Consider the following 22,621-nt stretch of genomic DNA (forward strand, 5'->3'; position numbering starts at 1 on the left):
GACATATTTTTACAGTTTTCATAGTGGTCATTTCATTATAACAATGCCAGTTTTAGCCTAAATCAAAATACCTGTCATTTTATAGGACATAGTTCCTGCAGAGTGGCAGTAGTTCTGCGTTGTTTTTTTTTGGGGGGGGGGGGGGGGGGGGCTGTTGAATGCAGAACAACCCCACAAAAAGGCACAAGAGCATGTTAAAACACCCAAAATATGCATTTTCGCTTTCAGCCTTGTACTATTTCTATATATACCTTTATTTTAACGAATTATTCTGTTGTTGCTCTTTAGTTTTTATATACTTCAACTGTGTTTAGATGTTCAAAAACTTCAACTGTGTTAAGATGTTCTGAATCTAATGACACATCATGACCCCTACGATAACGATGGGTTGACTTTTTTCCCTTAAATGGCTAATAAAACCCCCAAAATGCTCAATTCTTTAATGAGTCGACGTGATGAAGAGCTAAACAAACAGTCAAGCACCTGGAAATTCCAACACGAGAAGATTAGAAACTCGGGGGCTCAGGTTACATCTGGAAATATTTGGACAGCTAACGAGAGTTTTATGTTTTCATAAGTTGCATAATGAAGATAAACCGAGGGGCGACTTTAAAACACGAAGTACAGCTGCCAGATGTGGAGCTTAAATGCATTAAGATAAAAAAATAGTTTGCCAAGTTTCTATTTATACCTCTTTATTAGTTAACTGTCATTCATAAACAGGAATCTGTCACCCTGAAACATCCATCCAGGTTTTGCACTGTCAGCAAATGACACAACTGAATGTATTTGGACTAATTTGTGTGTTCAGTGGTGTTCAATCCTAGTCCCTGGTGTCCTGCTCCTTTTTTTTTTCCATCTTCCCCTGCTATTGCTGCTTCTCATTGGATCCCACCTGATCCAGGTAATCAGCAGCAAATCAGGCAGAAATGTCAGGAAAAACTCCAGGACACCAGGATTTGAAGACTGGGTTTGGACTCCCCTGGTTCATGTAAACGGTTCTCAGCTGCTGAGGAAGAACAAGTTTGAACAGCTGTTGTTTCCTAAATTGTTCTGCATTTTAATGAGATGAAAGAATCAAATTCATCCCTTCAGTTCAGATAAAAATACTCTCAAATCTGCAAGTTAAGCCCATCTGTTGCTGCAGTTTTTTTCCCCAAAATCAATTTTTGATATTTTTAAACACTTGTTGATCAAAGTTATCAAAATTAAAACTGCATGTAATTTTAAAGAAAAAGCTTATTGCACCATAGAAAAAACTATTAAACGAAAAACCTTTTATTTATTTATTTAGATTTGCCTTTATTGTGCAGACTGTTTACATATTCAACTCCGGCCTTCCCCACATTGGGGCGGGATCATTTTCAACCGTCTCTGTTTTTCTTTGGCAGTGGCGGCTCAGGGAGCAGCAGCGAATCAGAGAGCAGCTCAGAGTCCGACACAGACGAGTCCGAGAGCAGCTCCAGCGACAGCGAGTACAATCAGGCGTCCCGCACAAACACCCCAGAGGTACGAAGACACGTGTTTGCCGGAGATCATCGACGCTTCTGGGATGGAAACAGTTTTTGTTGGACTGAACAAATGTTAAATTTTCCATATTAATTAGCACACTTTTTGAAAAACAGCACGTTTATATCTCAGCGTCCTACAACATGTCAATTTATAAATTTCTAATTACAATTTATTTATTTTTTCCTTTATCTTACAGGAGTTTCATGTAATTTCATTGCTCAGTTTTACTCCTCCCCACTCACCACTATTTACTTCATTCAGAGCCAGACTATCTGTACATTAAACATTCCCTTCCCACTGTGCGCTGCTCTGAGAGCCATAAAACTCGACTGCAGAGGACAGAATTATTACATTAGTTATCGCATTATTTTAATGGCTCATGGCTGCCTGGGTTTATGGGCTGTTGCAGTCTAACACGCTGTGAGGAAGTGACGGGAAAATGCAGATGCAGGAAAAGAAAACCCTGATTATGACAAAGATTTGGAGTTTGGAAAAAAAAAGGAGGAAAGCGCAAAAGTGGCAGTTTTACTATATGCTATAACACAAAATATACATTTAAAAAAAAGAGTTTTATTTTATTTTAGACAGTAAAATACCCATAAATTATCTTTTGATCCATTTAAAAAGCGTTCCCAGTGGTCTTTTAATTATGATTATGCCAAAAATAAAAATAAATCTGCGTTGTTTCCTATGAGTTTCTGCAGAGTGGCACTAGTTCATTAGAAATTGACCTCTCAGTTGTGGGTGCGGAAGAACACCGCCCCCCTTCCCCTCCGTATTGCTGGGAGCTCAGAGCAAGGAGGTTGTGGCCCGCCCAGCATATTTTCTATGTCACGGATAAGGGCTTTTTCGGACTGAAAAAGCTCCCGATTCACAATGAAACGAATAAACAAATACTCAGAAATGTAATTTTGAGCTCGATTTTCTGTACATAAGTTTAAATCACATCAACAAATCACTTGATACAGACATTTTCAAAATCACAATGACTAATAAAAAAGCAAAACAAATATTTAAAAAAAAACAGAAACGAAATTTCAGAAACCAAAATGAAATCTTAAAAATTGAAACACAATGAGAAACTGGAGAAAGTAGGTTCTAATATGGGATCACTGATCACTGATTGGATGATGACGTTTGTCCATCATTTTAACTGAAAGTCAGATGGCATGAAGCGATACTGCTTAGACAACCAGTGATGTCCCAAAGTACCTACCTTCTCATTTTTTCTCATTGTGTTTCGTTTTTCAACATTTCATTTTGATTTCTGGAAATTTGTTTTGTTTTCTAAAATGCCAAAAAAAATATATTTGTTTTGCTTTTTTAAATTGTTGAGATCTTTAAAATGTTTTTGTGTCGAGTAACTTGTTGATGTGATTTGAACTTCGGGGCCACCGTAGAAAAATACCACAAGAACATGTTAAAAACACCAAAAACTCAAATTTCACTATAGTGGGGCTTTGAGAACTCTTTTCAGTAACTTTAATGTATTTTTCTGTCTTCAGCCTGAGCCCCCCTCCACAAACAAATGGCAGCTTGACAGCTGGTTGAACAAAGTCCAAGCTCAGACCAAACCTCTTCCTCCTCCACAGCAGGAACTCCATGGCACAGGTAGGTGTACAGGTGAACTTGATAACCACATTTTAGTTTGTCTAGAAGAGCTTATTTTGGCTCATTGGTCTTCTTCTAAGGCTCCAGCAGCCAGGACTCGCAGCCTTTCTCTCCCAGGAACGAAGCAGCAGGAGTGGGAACCGCTGCCAAGTCCAAACCCAGCGGATCCAACAGTGTGCCAGTTCCCGCTGCTCCTGTGGTGGAGCACAAAGATACCAGGGCGACCTTCTGGTAGGTGCTACCACTATAAATGTTCAGATCAAAGGCCGGAACACATTAAAGTTTGCAATCCACAAGATTGTTTCTTCGGCCATAAAATCAAAACCTGATTTTTATCTTTGCAGCTCTGGCAGGGAGAAAGCCAAAGCAAAGACCAACCAGAAAGCCTCAGGGGAGAGCCAGAGATCCAAAATCAGGCTGTCGCCGGGCCTGCTGTCGGGCCAGGAGGTCACAACCCCACGGAGGACCACCACTGGGAAGAAGCAGCCGGTCGGGCGGGTGGAGAGATCCGCCAGCGGCGAGGATAATCAGAACCAGACGTGGAGCAGAGCGAACCAGCACAGGTGAGGAAGGAGGGAACGCCGGAGAAGTCTTCTTCTCCTCATTTAAAAAACCTGGGCCGGGCCTTCAGTGACATCATACTTCGTCCTATCAAGGATGCAACAGTCTGCAGTGTCCAGGCAGAATCACACTTACACTTTATAATATAAGCTGGCAATGTTTTGTTTTCTGGAACGCCCAGAAAAATCAAGTTTGCCATCACGATTAACAGTAGGGTTAGGAGCCAAAACACAAAAATAAAAGACAATTTAAGGAGATGAGTCAAAGTTTGTCCACCCAACGAGCCTCCCCAGCTTTAGAATGAAAGTTATGCAACAGCAAATTTTACATTTGGAAATGTAGACAAAAAAATTCCAGGGATTTTTTCAGTGCAACCGTCATTGGTTTAGGTCTTTCAAAATCGCTTTTCAAAAGTCATTAGGCCTGTTTGTCCATATATGGGAACCTGGCCAATAGAATCACATTACAGGTGTAGTTTATTTAGATTTAACAAGACAAATCTGGCAAAATTTCAAAATAAAACGCTGCGAGCCACCCCGACCAGGAGCACCGTGATGCTGAAACTGTAGAATATGGCCGTATTTAGTTTAATATTTTAACCGCTCAATGCCTGAATTTATTTCCAGTTATATAAAAAATGTTCTACAGTGTTTTTCCGTTCAAAGTGATGTTGAATTAAGTTGAGCTATGGATTTAAGGTGTTGCAAATTTGCAAAGTAGCGACATACGGTATAAAAGGGTTGAGGATATTATCCATTTGGTTGGAAAAGTACAAGATTTCAGCAAAGTGTACGCTTTTAAATAAACAGGGAAGTCACAATGAACTTTAATTATTTAAAAACTTAAAAAGTATTTAAAAAAAAGATCATTACATTTGTTACTCATATTTTGTATTTGTCAAACTTGAAGCTTTGTTGTTATCCGTATTTTTTGTGGTTCTCTCATAAAAAGCAGAGTTAAAGGCTGTTGTTTTCAGGCCTGACTGAGCTCATATCAGGAGCCGCACAGCCTCTGTTGGATCACGGAGCTTCTTGGCAGCAAACATTGACGACTGTCACTCACATGGAGGAGGCAAAAGAACCTCATTGATTGAGGAGAAACCATGCCAAACTCTGTGCTTGCTTTGACTCCGGGCCAGTTAGAGGGAAAACAATGACCCCAGCTTCCTTTTTTTTCTGTTTTTCTTCCTCACAGTCACTTGTTTTATTTCAGCTTTGCGTGTTTAGCTTCCAACATCCAGACAAGTTCATCCGCATGCACAGTTTTCAATTTTTTTATACTGTTGTGTATTTTTTTCTCCATCTGGACGCACTTCATCCCCCCCCAGAGCCTTTAGAGGCAAACCTCACCTGTGCGTCGTTGCTTTGGTCAGTGATAATCAAATTCACGGCGCTTCCTCATTTCACTTTTCCACCTTCCAGCCCCACTTCTCGAGAGAAGGACCTGTTGCCTCCCCCTCCCCTGGAGCATCAGAACCCCCCGAGGCCGCGAAGCAAACCTCCCAGTGGGAAAACAGCCCCACGGAAGGAACCTCGCAGTGCAACAAACCCAAACAACAACGCTGCCACTCCACCAGCAGCTCTGCAGCAAAGTGCCGCTCCGGTGCCGGCTGTCACTGTAAACCAGGTGAGGTTCCTGAGCAGCACGGCAGTTTTCTGCACACATCTGGAGCAAAGTTAGGACCACGTTCTACCCGGAACACCGTCTGTGCTTCCTTCAGATTAGTGTCGTTTCCACAACACATCCAGAATCTACAAACCATTTAATGAAAGACAAACGTACAAAAAGAGTGAAAATTTGTATACATTTGGTTATGTGTGCATAACCAAATGTATACAATATTCAAGATCATTTTTAAAAAAAATCATCTTTGTGTATCTATGCCATTTACCAAATGTATACTTTGTATACATTTGGTAAATGGCATAGTATACATTTGGTAAATGGCATAGATACACAAAGATGATTTTTTTTAAAAATCATTTGAATTGTATGGTTGAATTGAAAAATGTTAAATCTTCAAGAAAAAAAACTCAAATGATTTTTTTCCTTTAGAAATTTAGGAGCTTATTGGTAATAATCCTGCAATTTTAGACTTTTAGTTTTTTTTAAAGAAAATGTGTAACGATTAGTTCATACAGAGAATAGTTATTTCATTAGCTTAAGTTATAACCATAAGTGTTATAAAACAGACAGACAGATAAGTTATTCTTTTGCTTTTTTCTGTGAAAATGGATTAATTTGTTGTTAAAAATTAAACCTTTGAATAAACATGGATGCTGACGATTGTCTCAATTAGTTGTGACACCTCCCTCAAATTAACACATAACTGAATAGCTCCAACATCGGTCGCCATATTTTGTTGCTCTGATAACGTTAGGTCTGGGCCGTGAGGGGCTGGTAGTTAGCAGGAGAGTTATGGGTGACGGGAAGGGGGGTGGGATAAAACAGTCCCCCACACAACTCAGAGGTGAATTTCTAATGAACTTCTGCTGCTCTGTTGAAACCATGTCCTAGGAAACTACACAGGTTTTTGGATTTTGCCTAAAAACAGCACAATTATATAATTACAAGATCATGAGGATCACTTTGAAAACGGATTTAATAAATGATTGGAGTGGATGTTTCAATAAACCCTTTAGCTAAACTGGCTTCTTGTTTTGTTAGCTAAGTTAATTTCTGGTTAGTCCCAAAGGAAATTGTTTTGACTCTGTGTTACATCTTCAGTAAATGAAATAAAAGTTAAAATGTTGGTGCAGGTTTAACATGTTTGAAAATATCATTATAAATTGAGACTAAACGTTTATCCATCTCTGATTGTAAAATTCCTATCATTCACACACCATTGAACAATGTTGGAAAAAGAATTGGGGTTTTGTATCTTGGCGATAGGTGCTGCACTGACAGTTCAGGCAGGTGAACAGAAACGGCTCAATATTCAAGTAATTAGCTCCTTGTTTCCTCTCCGTCTGCGCTCCCTTTCTGTCAATAATGTCTGAAATCAGCACAGAAAATTATTGGACCATAAATTCGCGAGGCGCCTCGTTTGCCACTTTCCCGTTTCATCCATAAAACCTTCCGGGTCGCACATTTCCACGACAGCCTGGGATTAATCAAGCTTCCACCTCCTTCTTCATCACTGAACTTGTTTTCGGCTTGAAGTTTTACTTCAGGTCCTTTCTTTGAAAAGATGAACCAGCTGCTCTCGCATGTAAACACAGCGCCTCTTGTTACCACGGTAACTCAGTTAAAAAACACTTTGACACAGAACTTATTTAACGCTGAACAACCCAGTTTGACGACAGGCTGTGAAATACGTGAAAATACATTAAAATGTCAGTGTTTTATAAGAGTGGAACTTTTCTTAGAAAATATCAAGTTTTATACTGTATTTCTATTTGAATGTTGTCCTTTACCTGTGTTTTATATTCTTAACGTTCCCAGTCGTCTTTTAATTATGAGTTTTTTGGTTTTGGATTTATTTTTTTTTAAACTGCAGTTTTCTAGGACAGAGTTTCTGCAGAGCAGCAGGAGTTTAATTGATATTCACCTCTGATTTCTGGGTGGGACTGTTGGTACAGAGCAATCCCACCCCCCTTCCCGTCACCCATAACTAAACTGTCCCTTTACACGCTCTCCTGCTAGCTTACAGCTTAATGCAGTTTTAACCTTTTCTTTTTATATACAAGTCCTCCATCATGAGGAAAACCGCCACAAGAACATGTTAAAATCAGCAAAAACACCGTTATCATTTGAGTGGGCCTTTAAGCCCATTGTTTATAAAATGTAGCTTTTAAATATTCATAACAATTATACTATAATAGTGTTTTATAGTTGTATAAAGCTTAACTTCCCTCTAGTTTTGACTGCACCACATACAAGTTCATTTCAAAATAAAATACACCATGTCAAATAAGATCCTCCTAATCAGCTGCAGCTGATTATCTTGAATTAAGCATGCAAGAAAGACAAACATGACATTTTCTATCATTAAGACGTTAGGGCACCACCATCCTTTCCCCTTCTTGTACTGTCAAATATAGACATAACATTCCTAAAGAATCCCATTTAAAAAATCTAAGCAATTATAGTCTTATTTTAATATATAATTAATAATAATATCATAATAATTAATTATGCTCTATTCTCTAAACAGCATCTGTTGAGCAGCACAAGATAATATGTGCTTTAAAATTTATTCTAACAATAAACCAGTCTGACAGTAGATTAAACCATCATTTTGTTCAGTTATCATATCAAACTATGTGTACTAAAACTAATCAACCAAAACTACAAAACCACTATTTATTCTAACTGTGTGCATTTTTCTTTAAAGCCAAAGGGCAACAAAAGAGGGATGAAGGAGCTGCATGTGGATTAGGAGCCTCAGGTTGCAGACCCCTGGTGGATTCTGCTTTTACCTGTGTTTTATATTCTTCTGAGTAGATTCTGGCTCCTAAAATCTGTTGTATTTTTATCTGCCAGGGGACTGCAGATGGAAGTGAGCCTATGGCTAAAATCTGACATGATTTTAAATATTTATTAATATGAAATTTCCCTTTCTTGTTCAATGTTCAAATGCTTAAAGTTTACTCAAGAAGAAATAAAATTAAAAAAAATTAAAAAATAAAATCACATTTCCCTAAAATTTTTTTTTTTATGTTTTAAAATCTCTCATATTTAGAAATCTGTCTTGTAGTTCGTTCATTCATCGTAAATAAATAAAATGATATTGTTTTTCCTGGAGCTCATTATCTTTTACTTATGAGGGGAATCTTTAAATTCAGTCCTACGGACTGCTTGCACTGAATAATTCGGCTCGTCATAATTATACAGTCAAACATGTTTCATTTCACTTCACAGATTAGACGAACAAGCTGGCAACTTGCACCTAATTTGCATGATATTATCACATTCAGCGATACGGCCGCTTTTCTTTGGGATCTTTGTCTGCGGCGGCGTTTAAAGCTTCATCCCTTCATCAAATCCCTTTTTTATGTTGTTAACATTTCTGGGTGTTAAGAATCCTTTTTCTTATTGCTTGTGCTTGAATCAGGACAAGAAGAAACACAGAGGCCCCAGCACCAGAATCACACCAAAGTCCAGGGAATTCATCGAGACAGATTCCTCCTCCTCGTCGGAATGCCAGTCGGATGCGGAGGAAGCGGTCAAAATGCCGGCCCTGCCGGCCCAGACCTCACGCTCCACCATCAACACACAGACTCTCTCCAGCACACACATGCACACGGCTCTCCAGCCGTGCCCGGCCTCTGCCAACCCTGTAGGAAGTCTGGGAGCGAATGGGAGGACGGGATTCCGGGTTAAAGATGGTAGCATCCTGACAACTAATGGTAGCAGCAGCGTTAGCAGTAGCAGTAACTCTCTAAGCATCAGTACTATAAGCACTACTTTTGGCATTTCTGTTCCTGACCCTGGGGGGACTGGCGGGCAGAGCAAGGTGGAGCCCCTGTCACCTTCTAATGTGGGGCAGGAGGTGCCTCCGTCCCCGCTGAGGGAATACCACGAGATCCAGAGTTTGTGGGTGAAAATTGACTTGAGTTTGCTCAGCAGGGCGCCAGGTCAGGGTGTAGGTGAAAGATCCAGAGTGGGAATTGCTGAAAGAGAGGAGAGCGAAGGACGAGACAGAGAAAGACTGAAGCTGAACAAGGGGGAGAGACAGGTGGAGGAAAATGAGAGATTATTGCTGCTCAGAGAAGGGCAAGCCGACAGAGACGACAGGGACCGCTTCGCGTTTGGAGAAAGGGACAGAACAAGAGACAGGGAGAAGATTTGCCAAGGTCTGGGGATCCTGGACAACCCCCCTGTGCAGGAACACGGTAATCCCAGGCCGTCTGGAAGAGGAGAGCCAGCTGAGGGCGGAGCAAAAAACAGAAGACAATCCACCGCAAACACGCCGCTTTCAGCCGAAAAACACGCCAGCAAGAGCAAGAGGAAACACAAGGTGAGTATCACCACATTCCCCTTTGAGGTTTCTGTCAAATCACAGGGTGGTTACACCCGAGAGGCTTCATTTGGCTTCACCGTGACAGGGTGAGCCATTAACACATAAGGTTTAGTGACCCACAGCATGTGGAGGTGCCGGGGGCCTCATTTATTAACCTACCGCTTAGATGCCACCTTACTGAATGAATGCACATAAAAGATACTCAGACTTTACTATCTAGGCCGCTCCCCCAGCAGTGAGGTTAGAAGCAATAACAACAAAAAAAACAGTTTAAACTGTTTTAATATAAAAAAGAAATGCATCAATTAGAAAAAAATGACCTCAGACAGAAAAATGATCCATAAAGAGTCTGAAATTACTGCAGGCAGACTAAAGGAACCAAGATTTCAGCCAGTTAAGAATTGATTGGGGGGGCAATATGTTGGGGGTGTCGTGGAATGAGGGAGGCTACATGTTAAATACTAACAAATTCATAAACTCAAACTGATTTTTTTTATTATTCAGCATTTTACTGTTAATTTCATGCGTCTTCAGTGCAAACCTACACCTTGCCAAGGAACTACAGTTGAAAATTAGCTTTGCAGCAAACACTGGCACATTTATAGAAATGGTCATTCATTTTCCTGTTCAAGTAAATATTAAATAAATAAAGAATTATGACACAAATAGCACACATGGAAAATGAAAATAACAATAAAAAGAAGCGTGGCAGTGCTCTCCTGTCCTATTCACGAGCGGTCTGCCTTTTATTATGATTGATTTCAGCTCAGAATATTTAATTCTTTCCTACCCGAGCTTTTGCCGGCGACACAAAATAACACTTTCTCCAAACTACCATAAGTCTTCATCGACGTAACCCCAACGGACTCTGAAGCTTAGAAGCAGCATCAGCGCAAAGCTGCTTTTTTCCACTTCAGACTCTATTGGAATTATGTTAGTTGCGTAAACGGTTGAAGAGTTAAAGTAATTTAAAGAACATCAACTCTGGAGCTAAAGCTCCGGTTTTAAAGAGGTTAACAGGTCACATTTAGTGACATTTATTTTCTTTAAAGGACCTATACCGTGCTATTTTTAGGCCTTTTAGAGTAAACTGTATCCATATATATGGTCATATATTTAGCACACCAGTGAACAATTTTTAGATAAAATATAAGGGTTTTTTTGCAGCTTCCCTACCCGGAAGCAAGACGACTCGATCCCTGAGGCACCGGCTCCTTGTGGCCGCCGCCCCTTTCATGACATCAACCTAGAGCCGGCCGCGGCAACGTGTCTGTGTTTCACCCATGAAAAAAAACATCTGAACTTTTGCAACAATGGATGTGCATATTGTGCAAACAAAATGAAAGCGTTTTTGCCAATCACCGCTAGCTCGGTGGAGAGAGTGGGTGTGTTTGTTAGACTGGGGGCGGGGCTGGCAGTGCAGACTCTTCCTGGAAGGGGCTGTTCCTCACTCTGTGACGGCACAATGCGAGAACCAAGACATTTTTGAGGATTGAGAGGGGCTGGTGCTAAGAGCACAGGTTTTAGAGAAATGCGTGAATGGATGAAAACACCGCTTTGGGGTTGTTTATAGACAAGAATTAACATTATGATACACTCAAAAGCTCAAAGAAGGTTATTTTGCATGATTTAAGCCCTTTAAATTAAATTTTACTGGGTGGCAATTGTACATATCAACTAACAAACTTACAAATTGACTTGATTCATCATTTAACATTATTAAAAAAAGATTACATTTTTACTTTGTTTTAATAAATTCTGTTCAGTCATAAGAAAAGTTTTTACTTAATTTGTGATGTCAAATAAAAAGGAGGTTCCCTTTTTTAAAATTCTGGATTTTCCTAATAAAAACAAGCAAAAAATGTTTTTTTTCTCTTCTTTTTTGACAAAGAATTTATAAATGGATTTAATGAACTAATGCTTATTTGTTAATCATCTATATGCATTCTGATACAGTTGAATTATTTCTACTAAATGTTTGGCTTTTCTTGGGTTTTACTTTCAAACTTTTCTCATCCCCCATGAGAAAGTTTGGCAGCGGAGTGTAAATTATTGTCGCAAATTAATTATTTTTTCTGAAAAAGTACAGACTTACATTAAGTAAAAGTTTGCCTCTGCTTGTGTTACAAGTTTTCACATTTTAGCGTCCGAAATAAACACTAATACACCACCACTGCCTGGAAACACTCCAACACCACAACAGGCAAACACATGTGAGAAAAGAGAGCAATGCATCATGGGAAAACTCCAATTACTTTAACGAGAATGGATGAAGTTGACCTGCCTGAGTGTTCTCAAACAGAAAAGCTCTAAAGAAAATGGTGATGTCAGGATGGGTTTCTGTCCCAATGCCTGCTGGGAGCTGGTCGCACAGCTCAGGAGCTCCGCCCCAGTTTGAAAAACTATGAAACACAAGCAGTCCTGCAATCTGAGAGCAAACTATTCTGCTGGGAAATCATGGAGTGGTGAGACCTTTCCGATCGTTTGTTTTTGTTTTTGTGCACCCATCCCAGAAACCTTTTTAACTTTTATATCTGCTGCAGAAAACAACAGGTTTACTGATCGTTCCTCATTCTGTCAGCGTTCTTCATCTTCAAGCAAACTAAGAAGTTTGTAAACAGATGCTGCCTAAACACTTGGATTGGCAGTTAAAAGTAAATGATAGATTCTTTATTGAGAATAGTTGTGAGTTGAACAAATCAGGTTCTCACTCTTTGCTGCTCCTTGGCAAGATGGTGTGCAGCATCGGGTCAGAGTCAGCTGACCTGAAGGAACTTCCAAAGGGCTCCAGTTTCCTCAGAAGACATTTTCTTCCCAGATGGGATGGAAGAGATGTTAAGACTGAGTGGCAGATTCAAAGCTGTGTTTGAAAGCGTGTCTGTTTTTAACGACACAGGATTAATGCAGCCTTCTCCCTTCTTTCTTTTTTTTTTTTTGTCCTGTCCAACAACTGAGCAAACAGATGAAAGCTGAAGGCCTCTTGTGTTGGATATGTTTTACCGTTACAACATGGGGTTATGAATCTTGTGACACATAAAGTGTGTATGAATAAACCCCTTTTGTATTTTAAACTAAACTTTATTTATGTTAATTATATTCTTTATAGTTTTTTGTTTGACTGGACATAAAGGAAAAGGATGGAAGGTAGCTGGTCTCAAAAGATGTCAGTCCACTTTTAATTTGTCAGCACTGCCTCTAATTAGGGTGTGGCCTTTTGATTGGCAGGAGACCATTAGTGAGCTCCTCCCACCAGTTTGCCTTTTTTCAGAAAAGACAAGGTTTTGAGTTCCATCAAGAACCAGACAGAAGTAGACCTTTGATTAAGAATTTGCAAAAAAATAAAATAAGGTTTTTTATTCTGTCATCCATTGATTGTATCTGAGAACTGGACTGAGTAACATCAACCTGTGAGATAATGACTCACCTCCAGCTCCAAATAAATGAAGTCAATTCAGTCGCCACTTTTTTGGGATACCAACGCCACCGTATTCAGCAAGCAGTAGGTGGTTGGTCGGAGTCAGAGTTTCTATGGCAACCACTCTCACCAATCAGGAGTGAGCTTGTTGGAAGTCCACACCCCTACCACTTTAAAGAGGGTTCAGGAAAATCTGTCAAATTTTTCACCTACTTTTATTAAAGCGTCTGATTATTGTATTTAATAAAATGGCCAATCAAAAACGTGTTTAAAAAAGTTTTAGAGCAAAAATGGATATTCTGACAAACAGAATGAGTAGTAGCTGTTTCTTTGGCTATAGAAGTCTGTGGAATTTTAGTTTCTTGAAGCCAGCGGGTCGGGTACTTCCTGTTTGGAATACAAGAGGGGCAGGGCCACTCAGTCCAGTTCTCATATACAGTCAATGCTGTCGTCTCATTTTCTAACTTATTCATGCCACCGCCGCGTTTTTTTCCAGCTGGATCACGGAGAACCTTCAGGAAGGTGCAGTAAGAAGGTTCGTCTGGACAAAGACTGTCTGCTGTTGCCGCCCTGCATCTCTCCAATCCACAACCACAAGAACAGCTCCGCAGAGTAAGTGTCTGCCGAAATGCGCAGAAAACAAACAGGAGGGGCGTCGATGAGCCAAACTTTCTGCAGAACTAAATTCAAATTTGAGACGTCAAAGGATTATTTGAGGGAAAACTTGCAGCACCACATTAGAGAACTTTTGCTGCTCAGATAATAGAAATGTATCATCGGTGATATCATCTTTGTGTCAAAAAATAGTTTTTCTTCCACAAAGGATACATTTCAAGCAGCTGTGGTGAAAGATGCCCTCTCTTTTTAACTCTGAGGTCTTTGAGCCCCGCAGCCAAATGTGACTGACACGGTCACGCAATCAGACACAATTACAGGAGCCTATTTTTAAGAAAGCTTCGTGAAGCCCTCAGACAGACGAGCTCGGCTCATGTCGGGACACAGAGATGACGAACCGTGAATTCCAGCTTTCTGTGTGAATTATTTAAAAACCAGACTAAGCTGGTTGTCACTATAAATAAGCCTCCATGTGACAGCTTTGGAGGAAATATTTTTGTGGCGTCTCAGCATCATCAGAGGTGATGGTGATGGCGGGGACGACCTAAAGTTGAACCTGTGACATTGTGTGATTGTCACCTCAGTTTATCATCAGCTCAATGTTGCATGATGGGATCATCCAGTTAGAAGCTCCTTCAGATTTTGACAGGCATCAGCCTGACTGGGAAGTTTTTGGCCTTTATTTACAGCTCAACTAAGCTTTAAACTCGTTGGAACTCAGTTTAGAGAATGATTTAGAAAAGTTGGATTTCAATCTATGCAAACTTACATTTTGCTCGTTAGAGGCAAAAATTAAATTGACGAAGGAATCCTTAAAATCAGCGAAAAAGTCAAATCTATGATACAGAACACGTGTCAAACTCAAGGCCCGCGGCCAAATGTGGCCCGCCAGAGCATAAAAGTTTTTAATTTCTTAAAATAAAAAATACAAATTGGTGTGTATTTATTCATATTTAGGGGGAATGGGACTTGAAATGTGGGATTGGGCAGCTATACATTAGGACTTAAACACTGTCCATATAACCTAACCTGACAGAATCAAATTTAAAAGGATTTATGCTAAAGTAACAAGCAAACATGTGTTTTCTATGCAACTGTAATTGTCACTTTAAAAATTATAATAGATAAATGCATTATTTAACATTAAGGAGTAGTTACGTTTATTTTTCATTACATTTAGTTACATGTATAAGTTATATCTGGCCCTTTGAGGACAACCACTATGCTGATGTGGCCCTTGGTGAAAATGAATTTGACACTCTTGATATAGAATATATAGATATAGAGTAATAACTAATAAAAATAGAAATTTATCAAGCAAAACCTGGTTTTAATGGGAAAAATGTAAATTTAAGGAACAGAGAAGCGATTTACCATGTCAAAAAAGTTGCTCTATGTTACAAACATTTAACACTACAAAAGGAAAAAAAAAGCAAATGTTGAAAACTTTAAACTTTTAATAGTTTGGATTTAAATGTGTAATCTGACCCTTACGTTTAGTTTAGTTTAGGATTTTTCTTTCCTCTTTATTCTAGTATTTATTATAATTTCATGAATCGTTAAGAAAAAAATGATTTCTAAACGTGTTTTAGTTTTTTTTTCTTCATCAAAGTAAAGCAAAGTCCAGCTTGTCACGAAGGAAGGGAAACAAATTCCAGAGTGTCCCGTCATCATGTCATAAACTGATCAATTGTCAGCAGCTAAAATTTCCTTTAGTGATGGTTTAAATTAAACATTATTCCTTGATCTTTATGAAGCTAATTGCTTTGTTTGCCAAAAGTGCTCTAAACATAACACTTTTTTCTAATATACTTATAAAAACAAACAGTAATGTTGTTTTGGATTAATTTTTTATTTTTGAGTTACAATAAGTTTGTTTCTTGTAGTTTTTATATATACTATTCACTGACTATACCAATTTAGCGCTAAAATGTAAATAATGTGCATTTTACTAGTACAAACTAATAACCCTCCAAACATCTTTGCATCTGTTGTAAAAGAGTCTTTTAATTCTAATTATACTGTTTTTAGGCAAAATAAAAAGTTATGTTGTTTATTAGCAGGAGTTCATTAGAAATTAATTTGTGGGCGGGACTGTTGGCTTGGAGCAGCCCCGCCCCCATTCCCCGCCCCATTGCTGGGAGCACTCCATTTATGCGCTCTCCTGCTAGCTAACAGCCAAACAAAAATGACAAGCAACATCGGAGCTATCCAGCCCTACATTTTTTGAGCCAGATGCCAGCTCGAATGAGGAAAACAAAGACGTAGATGGACCTATTCATCTATTAGTGGATACATCAGAACGGAGTGGAGCAGGGAGCCCCAGCAACATTACACTGATTCACAACTTTTGAATAAAGAAATATTCAGAAATGCAATTTTGAGCCTAATTTTCTTAATATTTCATTCATCATCAGAAAAATACTACAAGAACCTGTAAACACATTTTCCATTGGAGTGGGTCTGTAAAGTATTTTGTCGGTACTTTTTTCTGCAGACAAACAAAACTAAAGTTTCCTTTCTCAGAAACACTTAAACAACAGGGGATTTTTTTGTTTATTTTTTAGTTGTAGGTAATTCCTTGCCGCAAACGTTCAATTTCTAACTGATATCTCAACTCTCTTATTCAAGATGTGAATGTCTTTAAATGACAAACGGTACAGTTCCAACAAAACTCCTATTTGAGTGATAAAAATGTTCAGCAGATATAATATGGTTCTTTTAGGCGAGACGCGCTTGATTTCTCACCTTATGCTTTTCAATGAACCCAGAGATCAACTCACCACCTTGGTGTGCACACACCACCATCCACTTAATGACAGACACACAAAAATATGTGCAAATTAGCATAGCTGCCCACACAAGCACACTTCCACCCATCAATTATGCTGTTCCCAGGCGCCGTAGCGCACACGCACACACTCTACAGCAACTTATTAGTCTTTGTCTCTCTGATTTTGTTTATTATCTCTAATGTTGGTGCCTGGGGCCTTAATCTGTGAGATCAGCAGTTTTCTAGCTGCATCAAACCCCCAGAGCTTTTCATGGAGAGGAAAACATTAAAAAAAAATATCATCTCTCGTGTTGCAAAAAAAATTGCAGTCACAAGAGCTGGAATGAGACAGCTGAGGGAATAATCTCTGATGTGCTGAAGGAAAGATGAAATTCCAGTGATTTTACAAGGGAAGTACCAGTCAGGATAGACATTTTCTCTCTGTAGTTTATTCTAAATAAAAAAGTACCTCCTCCAAACTGGGAGAGAAAGAAACAAGGTGAGTCCCTGAATGACTCCAACATTGGATCATGGAGGACAGCTAGAGGCCAAGAAGACCTTAAGGAGGGGGCAGGCTGCAGGAGGGTGAGGGGAACACGAGATGAAAAATGGAACTGGGGCAAAATAACAAGCAAGCACATAGCAAGTCAGGACCCTAACAGTTTGTATGTATGAGCAAATGTAAGCTATTTCGGAAGGAACTGTGCGGAAGGAACCTCCAGAAGTTCATCTCCCAATTCCTCCAGCTACTATAACATAAAAAGGACCAAGTGCCATTTCAGCGGACACCACACACGTTATGGCAGCAAAAGCGCCATCGTTCCAGTCCGATGCGTGGAAACACTTTGAATTTAGCAGTCATGTGACCACACAGTGTGCTAGAAGGTTCTAATAATGCTCTCTGTAGATCAGTGTTTTTCAACCTATGTGCCGTGGGAAATTGCCCTCATTAACTGATCTAAAGACATTTACCATCTGCAGGATATCATCTCTTTGTTCATCTAAACATTCCCTGTTTATTGTGTTTATTTGATTCTATTAAAGACATTTTGATAAGAATGACTACCGCGATTTAGCCGTAGCTACAGCTATTTTCGGAAAAGTCCCGCCCCTTTAACTGTCTCCACCAATCATTCTTGGAGGCTTAATCACATGTCATCAGTCTGACCAATCAGAAGTGGTTAAGGTTTCACTTCCTTGTTCCGATTCTGCTTATAAAGTCCCTCAGTTCTAACAAAAATACCAGCTAAAGCTCGTCTTTAGCGGTGTAGCTTTCCAAAGAATCCGGTGTCCGACCGTAGAACAAGTGAACAAAACAATTAAGCTCAGAGACGCTAGTTTGTCTGCATTCGGCGGCTGTTCGCACTAAATCTCCCATGATGCATTGGGTTAAAGTGACAGTATCTCGGCGCACAATGGGTCCTTGTTAAACGTCTTGAAACCACAACGAACACACAAACAGTTTTTAAATCTTCTAACTTAACTTTTATTACATCTTTTAGAAAAAACAGCTGCAGCTTCCAGCTTTTTCTGCCACAATTATCACCAAAATGCACGTTAGATTGCTGAGGGGCTGTAGATCAATTCAGACTATGAGTTTCTCCTTTTTTTTTACATTTTTGGATGCTGGTGTGCCACGGGATTTTTGTCAAGGTTAAAGTGTGCCGTGGCTCAAAAAAGGTTGAAAAACCCTGCTTTAGATTATTTTGACGTGGATAAACAACAGTGGGCTGAATTTGATTAAACTAAAATGGGAAAGGAGTTGACATTCATTCTTGTTTACTTGTTTGTTTGTACACATATTTTATTTATACCTGATTGTCTTGCAATAGAAGGAATCTGGAAAATGTCACCGGCACTGTTCAGTACCCAGCTATTTATCTCTGAGTCACATTGGTTAACGTTTTGGCTAAAGATGTTCGGGATCAGCTGGAACATTTTACATCGGGGGGCAAGGAGGGGGCAGAAGTCTTTGGTAGGGTGCAATTGAAAACAGCAGAATGGGGGCCCAACACAAATGAAAGGATCAAAAATATTTATTGTTGTTAAAATTAACCCATAAGTACCCATTAACAGAAAATGATCAGAAATGGATTCCGTGGTCCGCTTGGTTTGAGGTAAAATACACAATTTTAGTTTCAGGAAAGTGGGTCTGGGTTCTTATGGAATAATATTAAAATTGAAACAGCAGTTCTTCTGGCTAGGTGCTATTACTAATGGTTAAGAGATATTTTATTGATTTCTTTTTTTCAATTTTGTCTTTAAAATCCCCTGCTCTGGCCCCGTCCTGGATCAATTTTAGGTCAGTGAATCAGATCGTTCAAGATAAACCAACACTAAAAAGGATGCGGATAGGCAACCACAGAATATGACATGAATCCAGGGGCTAAAATAAATTGTTACAACCCTAGCTTAAATGAAACAATTGTTTTTTTGTGTTTCTGCAGCACTTTTAGTCGAAAGCAAACTCGACGACATGACGATAAGATGCTCCCGCCACTTTTGTCCCCACTTTCCGACGAACCTCCCAGGAAAGCAACTTGCGACAGCAGTACTCCTATCAGCCAGGAGGGCGGCGCCCCCGGGAGGCTGCCCTGCTCCTATGCCCCCACCTCATCCTCCTGTCACAGACACAAGAGGGGTGAAGGAAAGGCTTCCTCACATGTGAGAAATGGCATTGTGAGTGCTGCTAACAGATCCTTTCACAAGCGGTCATATTTTTATTTAAACCTCATGACACCGTCTTGACCGACGGCTTCATGGTCAGTGTACAGCTATGATAATAAAGGTGCTGTTTAGCCATTATAGCCATAATTCATGTGATTATAGCCACATGTTTGAATGCCCTCTGTGTGACAGGAAATGAACTCACATGGCGATAAACTCTGTGGAGAAGGTCACCATGCCAACAGTCAGTCAGACTCAGAGGTTTGGTTGGAACCATTGATGGACTCTACTGAACCTCGCAGGCCAAGGCTGTCATTTACTGACACGTATGTACAAACACACACATGCATGGATAGGTATTAAAATATTACATGGAAAATTGCAAATTATGCAGATAGGATATATCAGTTCAAGAATATATATATTCTTGAACTGATATATCCTGATGATATTGGACCCCAAATTAATAATATCCATTAAGCGTCTGATATAATAAAATTATTAGTTTTCTGCAAATGACACCAACGTGTTCTGTGTGGGAAAGAAAAATTTGTCAAATGTGGTCTCGACTGAACTATCGAAACAGAAAATATGGTTTGATGAAATCAGATTATTGATAAATCTAGAAAAAACAAAATTTATTTTTTTCTGGCAATTAAGAAGACCAACACGAAGGCTGAAATGGGTAATTAAGCAGACACAGATAATAAGAGTGGATAAGATTATATTTCCTAGGTATTTTAACTATCCATAAATTAAGAAAAAAATGGTAGGTTAAAAGTGTTACTGCAAATTTCTAGGAGTATAGGAAAATATTATATATATTATTTTGATCAATGGTAATACCATGCATGTACTACACTTTAGCACTATCCTACCTTTACTAAGGTATGGGGGAAACGACTACAACACCATCCCTACAGCCACTATGTATTTTATATTGATATATATATGTATAAAACGAGCTATAGGAGTATTTCAGAAAGTGGGATATTATGAAAACACAAGCCTTTCGTGATTTAAATCAAGATTACTAAAGGTTACAGATAAAATTTAAAAAAGAATAGAAAAAAAATCTACTCCTACAGAACATGTTTAAGGACAGAGAAGGAGATCATGGATGGAAAAAACTCAGTAGAGAATATTTCACATTGAGTTTAAGACCATGTTCTCAGATTATTTCAAACAGGTTTTAAAAATCTTTATTGTTAAACTTTTTGCAACTCTAACATGGAACTTAAAGAGAACAAACTTTCTAAATAATTTAGTAAATTTCTGTAGTACAAAATTCTTTTATGACTCAGGTCAAACTTAGAGTATGCATGAAAGTTTCCTGCTAATATGAAATGAAGCCAAAGTTCATGCTGTTATTGTAAAAGAGGAAAAAGTTAAGGGGAAAAAAGAAATAAAAGTCTAAAACATTTTTTTTTTAAACTTGCACCCCTTCAAGCTAAAGTCTTAGAAAAGATCATTTATCTTCCTGCTTATTTGTCCCCGAAAGCCTCTGCATTATTCATGAAACATGTTGTGCTAGTCTCAAGGTTACACTAAGCCTGAGGTGTGTGTAAATGCTGAGTGTTTGCATCTGCGTCGTACGTTGTTGATGGCGATTATGTACATCATGGATCCTCCTTTTGTTGTTAGGTACAGTTTAACCACATTCTCTCCGTGCCGTTTCCAGGGTCCGCGGTGCAGACTACTACATGCAGGAAGCAAAGAGACTGAAGCACAAGGCCGATGCTTTGGTGAGATGCTCTATGGCTAATATTGCCTCTGAAAATCAATAAGGAAAGGTTTCCCCATTCATCTGTCTGCAGCAGATGGTCCCGCACAGAGACAGCACTAACATCTAGAGTCTAGACTGAAATTATATGTGCTCCGTTAGTCTCTGTAGAATGAAAATCTATTTCGTATCAAGGACTGTACTGTATAATTTGTGTTATTTATTGCACCATTTGTCTCCAAGGAAACATTGCACTCAAGGACTGATGATGTCTGCAAGATTATACAATGTCACTAGATCCTCCCCAAACAATGAAACAAGATTTATTTAACTTGTTATTTATGTCACGTTTGCCAGTTGTGTCCTCAGATTTGTTTAGGGGATTGCCGTCTTAGAAGGAGGTTATTCAGAGTAGCGTCATTAAGATGCTTCATCTTTATTTTTGATGCATCTCATTTCATCACAGTCACTCTATTTTTGTCTGTCATCCTCGCCTTCTGTCTGCAGATGGACAAATTCGGTAAAGCGGTGAACTACGCAGATGGTGCCCTCTCCTTCATCGAGTGTGGAAACGCCATGGAGCGAGATCCACTCGAGGCCAAATCACCATACACCATGTACTCCGAGACTGTGGAGCTAATCAGGTGTGTGCGTTTACCTAAGACCGTCCTTCCTTGTTTATAGATAAAAAATGCTATTTGAGCATTCATTGTAAATGAGAACTGGACGTAGTGACTCTTCCCACCTGGTGTTACAAACAGGACATACCCGCTGGTTCTAAGAAGCCAAAATCCCATCATTTTATTGGTCAGAATAACCATTATTGCTCTAATATCGTTTATTTATTTATTTATTTTTACATTTTCTTGATATTAATCAAGTTTTTCTGTAGTTCAAGTTATTCAAGTTATGAACTGACCAATCAGAGGCCTCAATAAAAGTAGGTGGCGACCCTGGCCCCCCCATGTCTTACGTTCAAAGCGAATTATTGACAAATTTTGAGTAGCCCGCTTTCAAGTATTGTATTTTTCGGTGTACAAGTCGGAGGAGCCAAAAAATGCATAATAAAGAAGAAAAAACACATGGCAGGAAAAACTAAAAACAAGAAAATAATGCCAGGAAGTGAACAATCAGGTTCTCCATGTTTGTTTTAGACAGCGCTTCTTCTTCTTCTTATTCTATATTCCGTCAGTAGCAAATGCTGATACACACACCTACACTGCCCTCTAGCGTTTGTGAGCGGTAAACGGCCATTTATTCATCTTCCAAACCCTTTTTGTCCTTTTTGGGGTCACGGGGCTGCCGGAGTTCATCCCGGCCACTCTTGGGCGAAGGCAGGGGACATCCAGGACAGGCCGCCATTCTGTCGCAGGACCACAATCGCACACCCGTGCACATTCACATTCACACGAAGGGACAATTTAGAGTGACCAATTGACCTATGAACCATGTTTTTGGACAGTGGGAGGAAGCTGGAGTCCCCGGAGAAAACCCACGCATGCACAGGGAGAATGTGCAAACACCACATAGAAAGTTCCACCATTGGTGTTCTGTTAGAAGTGCCCCCCAGCGGGACTTGAACTTTCTTGCTGTGGGGCAAGAGTGCAGCCCAACAGTTTGTTGTTAAAAGGAAAATAATGTATAAATTGCACCCCTTACCAAACTAAGCCAAAAACTGCAACCTATACTGTGACAAATACACTAGTCAGGGTTTGAGTTTCCAACAAGCTCACTTCTGATTATTGTTATTATTCTGAGTATTTCCCATAGAAACATAGA

The 22,621-nt window shown here is 39.3% G+C and overlaps 1 protein-coding gene across 2 annotated transcripts in view; it reads left to right on the plus strand.

The window, feature by feature from the left end:
• The window catches only part of aff2 (AF4/FMR2 family, member 2), a 200,410-nt gene that overhangs the window by 164,763 nt on the left and 13,026 nt on the right, over window positions 1–22,621 (plus strand). Inside the window, exons 11-21 of one of the 2 annotated variants that reach the window (XM_020706761.3) lie at window positions 1,392–1,509; window positions 3,018–3,123; window positions 3,204–3,354; window positions 3,468–3,686; window positions 5,106–5,310; window positions 8,741–9,646; window positions 13,561–13,676; window positions 18,900–19,131; window positions 19,312–19,445; window positions 20,801–20,864; window positions 21,350–21,486. In XM_020706761.3, the coding sequence (XP_020562420.2) occupies window positions 1,392–1,509; window positions 3,018–3,123; window positions 3,204–3,354; window positions 3,468–3,686; window positions 5,106–5,310; window positions 8,741–9,646; window positions 13,561–13,676; window positions 18,900–19,131; window positions 19,312–19,445; window positions 20,801–20,864; window positions 21,350–21,486 (2,388 nt within the window). The remainder of the gene's footprint in view (window positions 1–1,391; window positions 1,510–3,017; window positions 3,124–3,203; window positions 3,355–3,467; window positions 3,687–5,105; window positions 5,311–8,740; window positions 9,647–13,560; window positions 13,677–18,899; window positions 19,132–19,311; window positions 19,446–20,800; window positions 20,865–21,349; window positions 21,487–22,621) is intronic. The other variant, XM_020706762.3, reaches the window with a different exon arrangement.

The sequence above is a fragment of the Oryzias latipes genome, chromosome 10 (genome assembly GCF_053564925.1).
Source record: "Oryzias latipes strain Hd-rR chromosome 10, Olatipes_Hd-rR_3.1".
NCBI classification, from domain to species: domain Eukaryota; kingdom Metazoa; phylum Chordata; class Actinopteri; order Beloniformes; family Adrianichthyidae; genus Oryzias; species Oryzias latipes.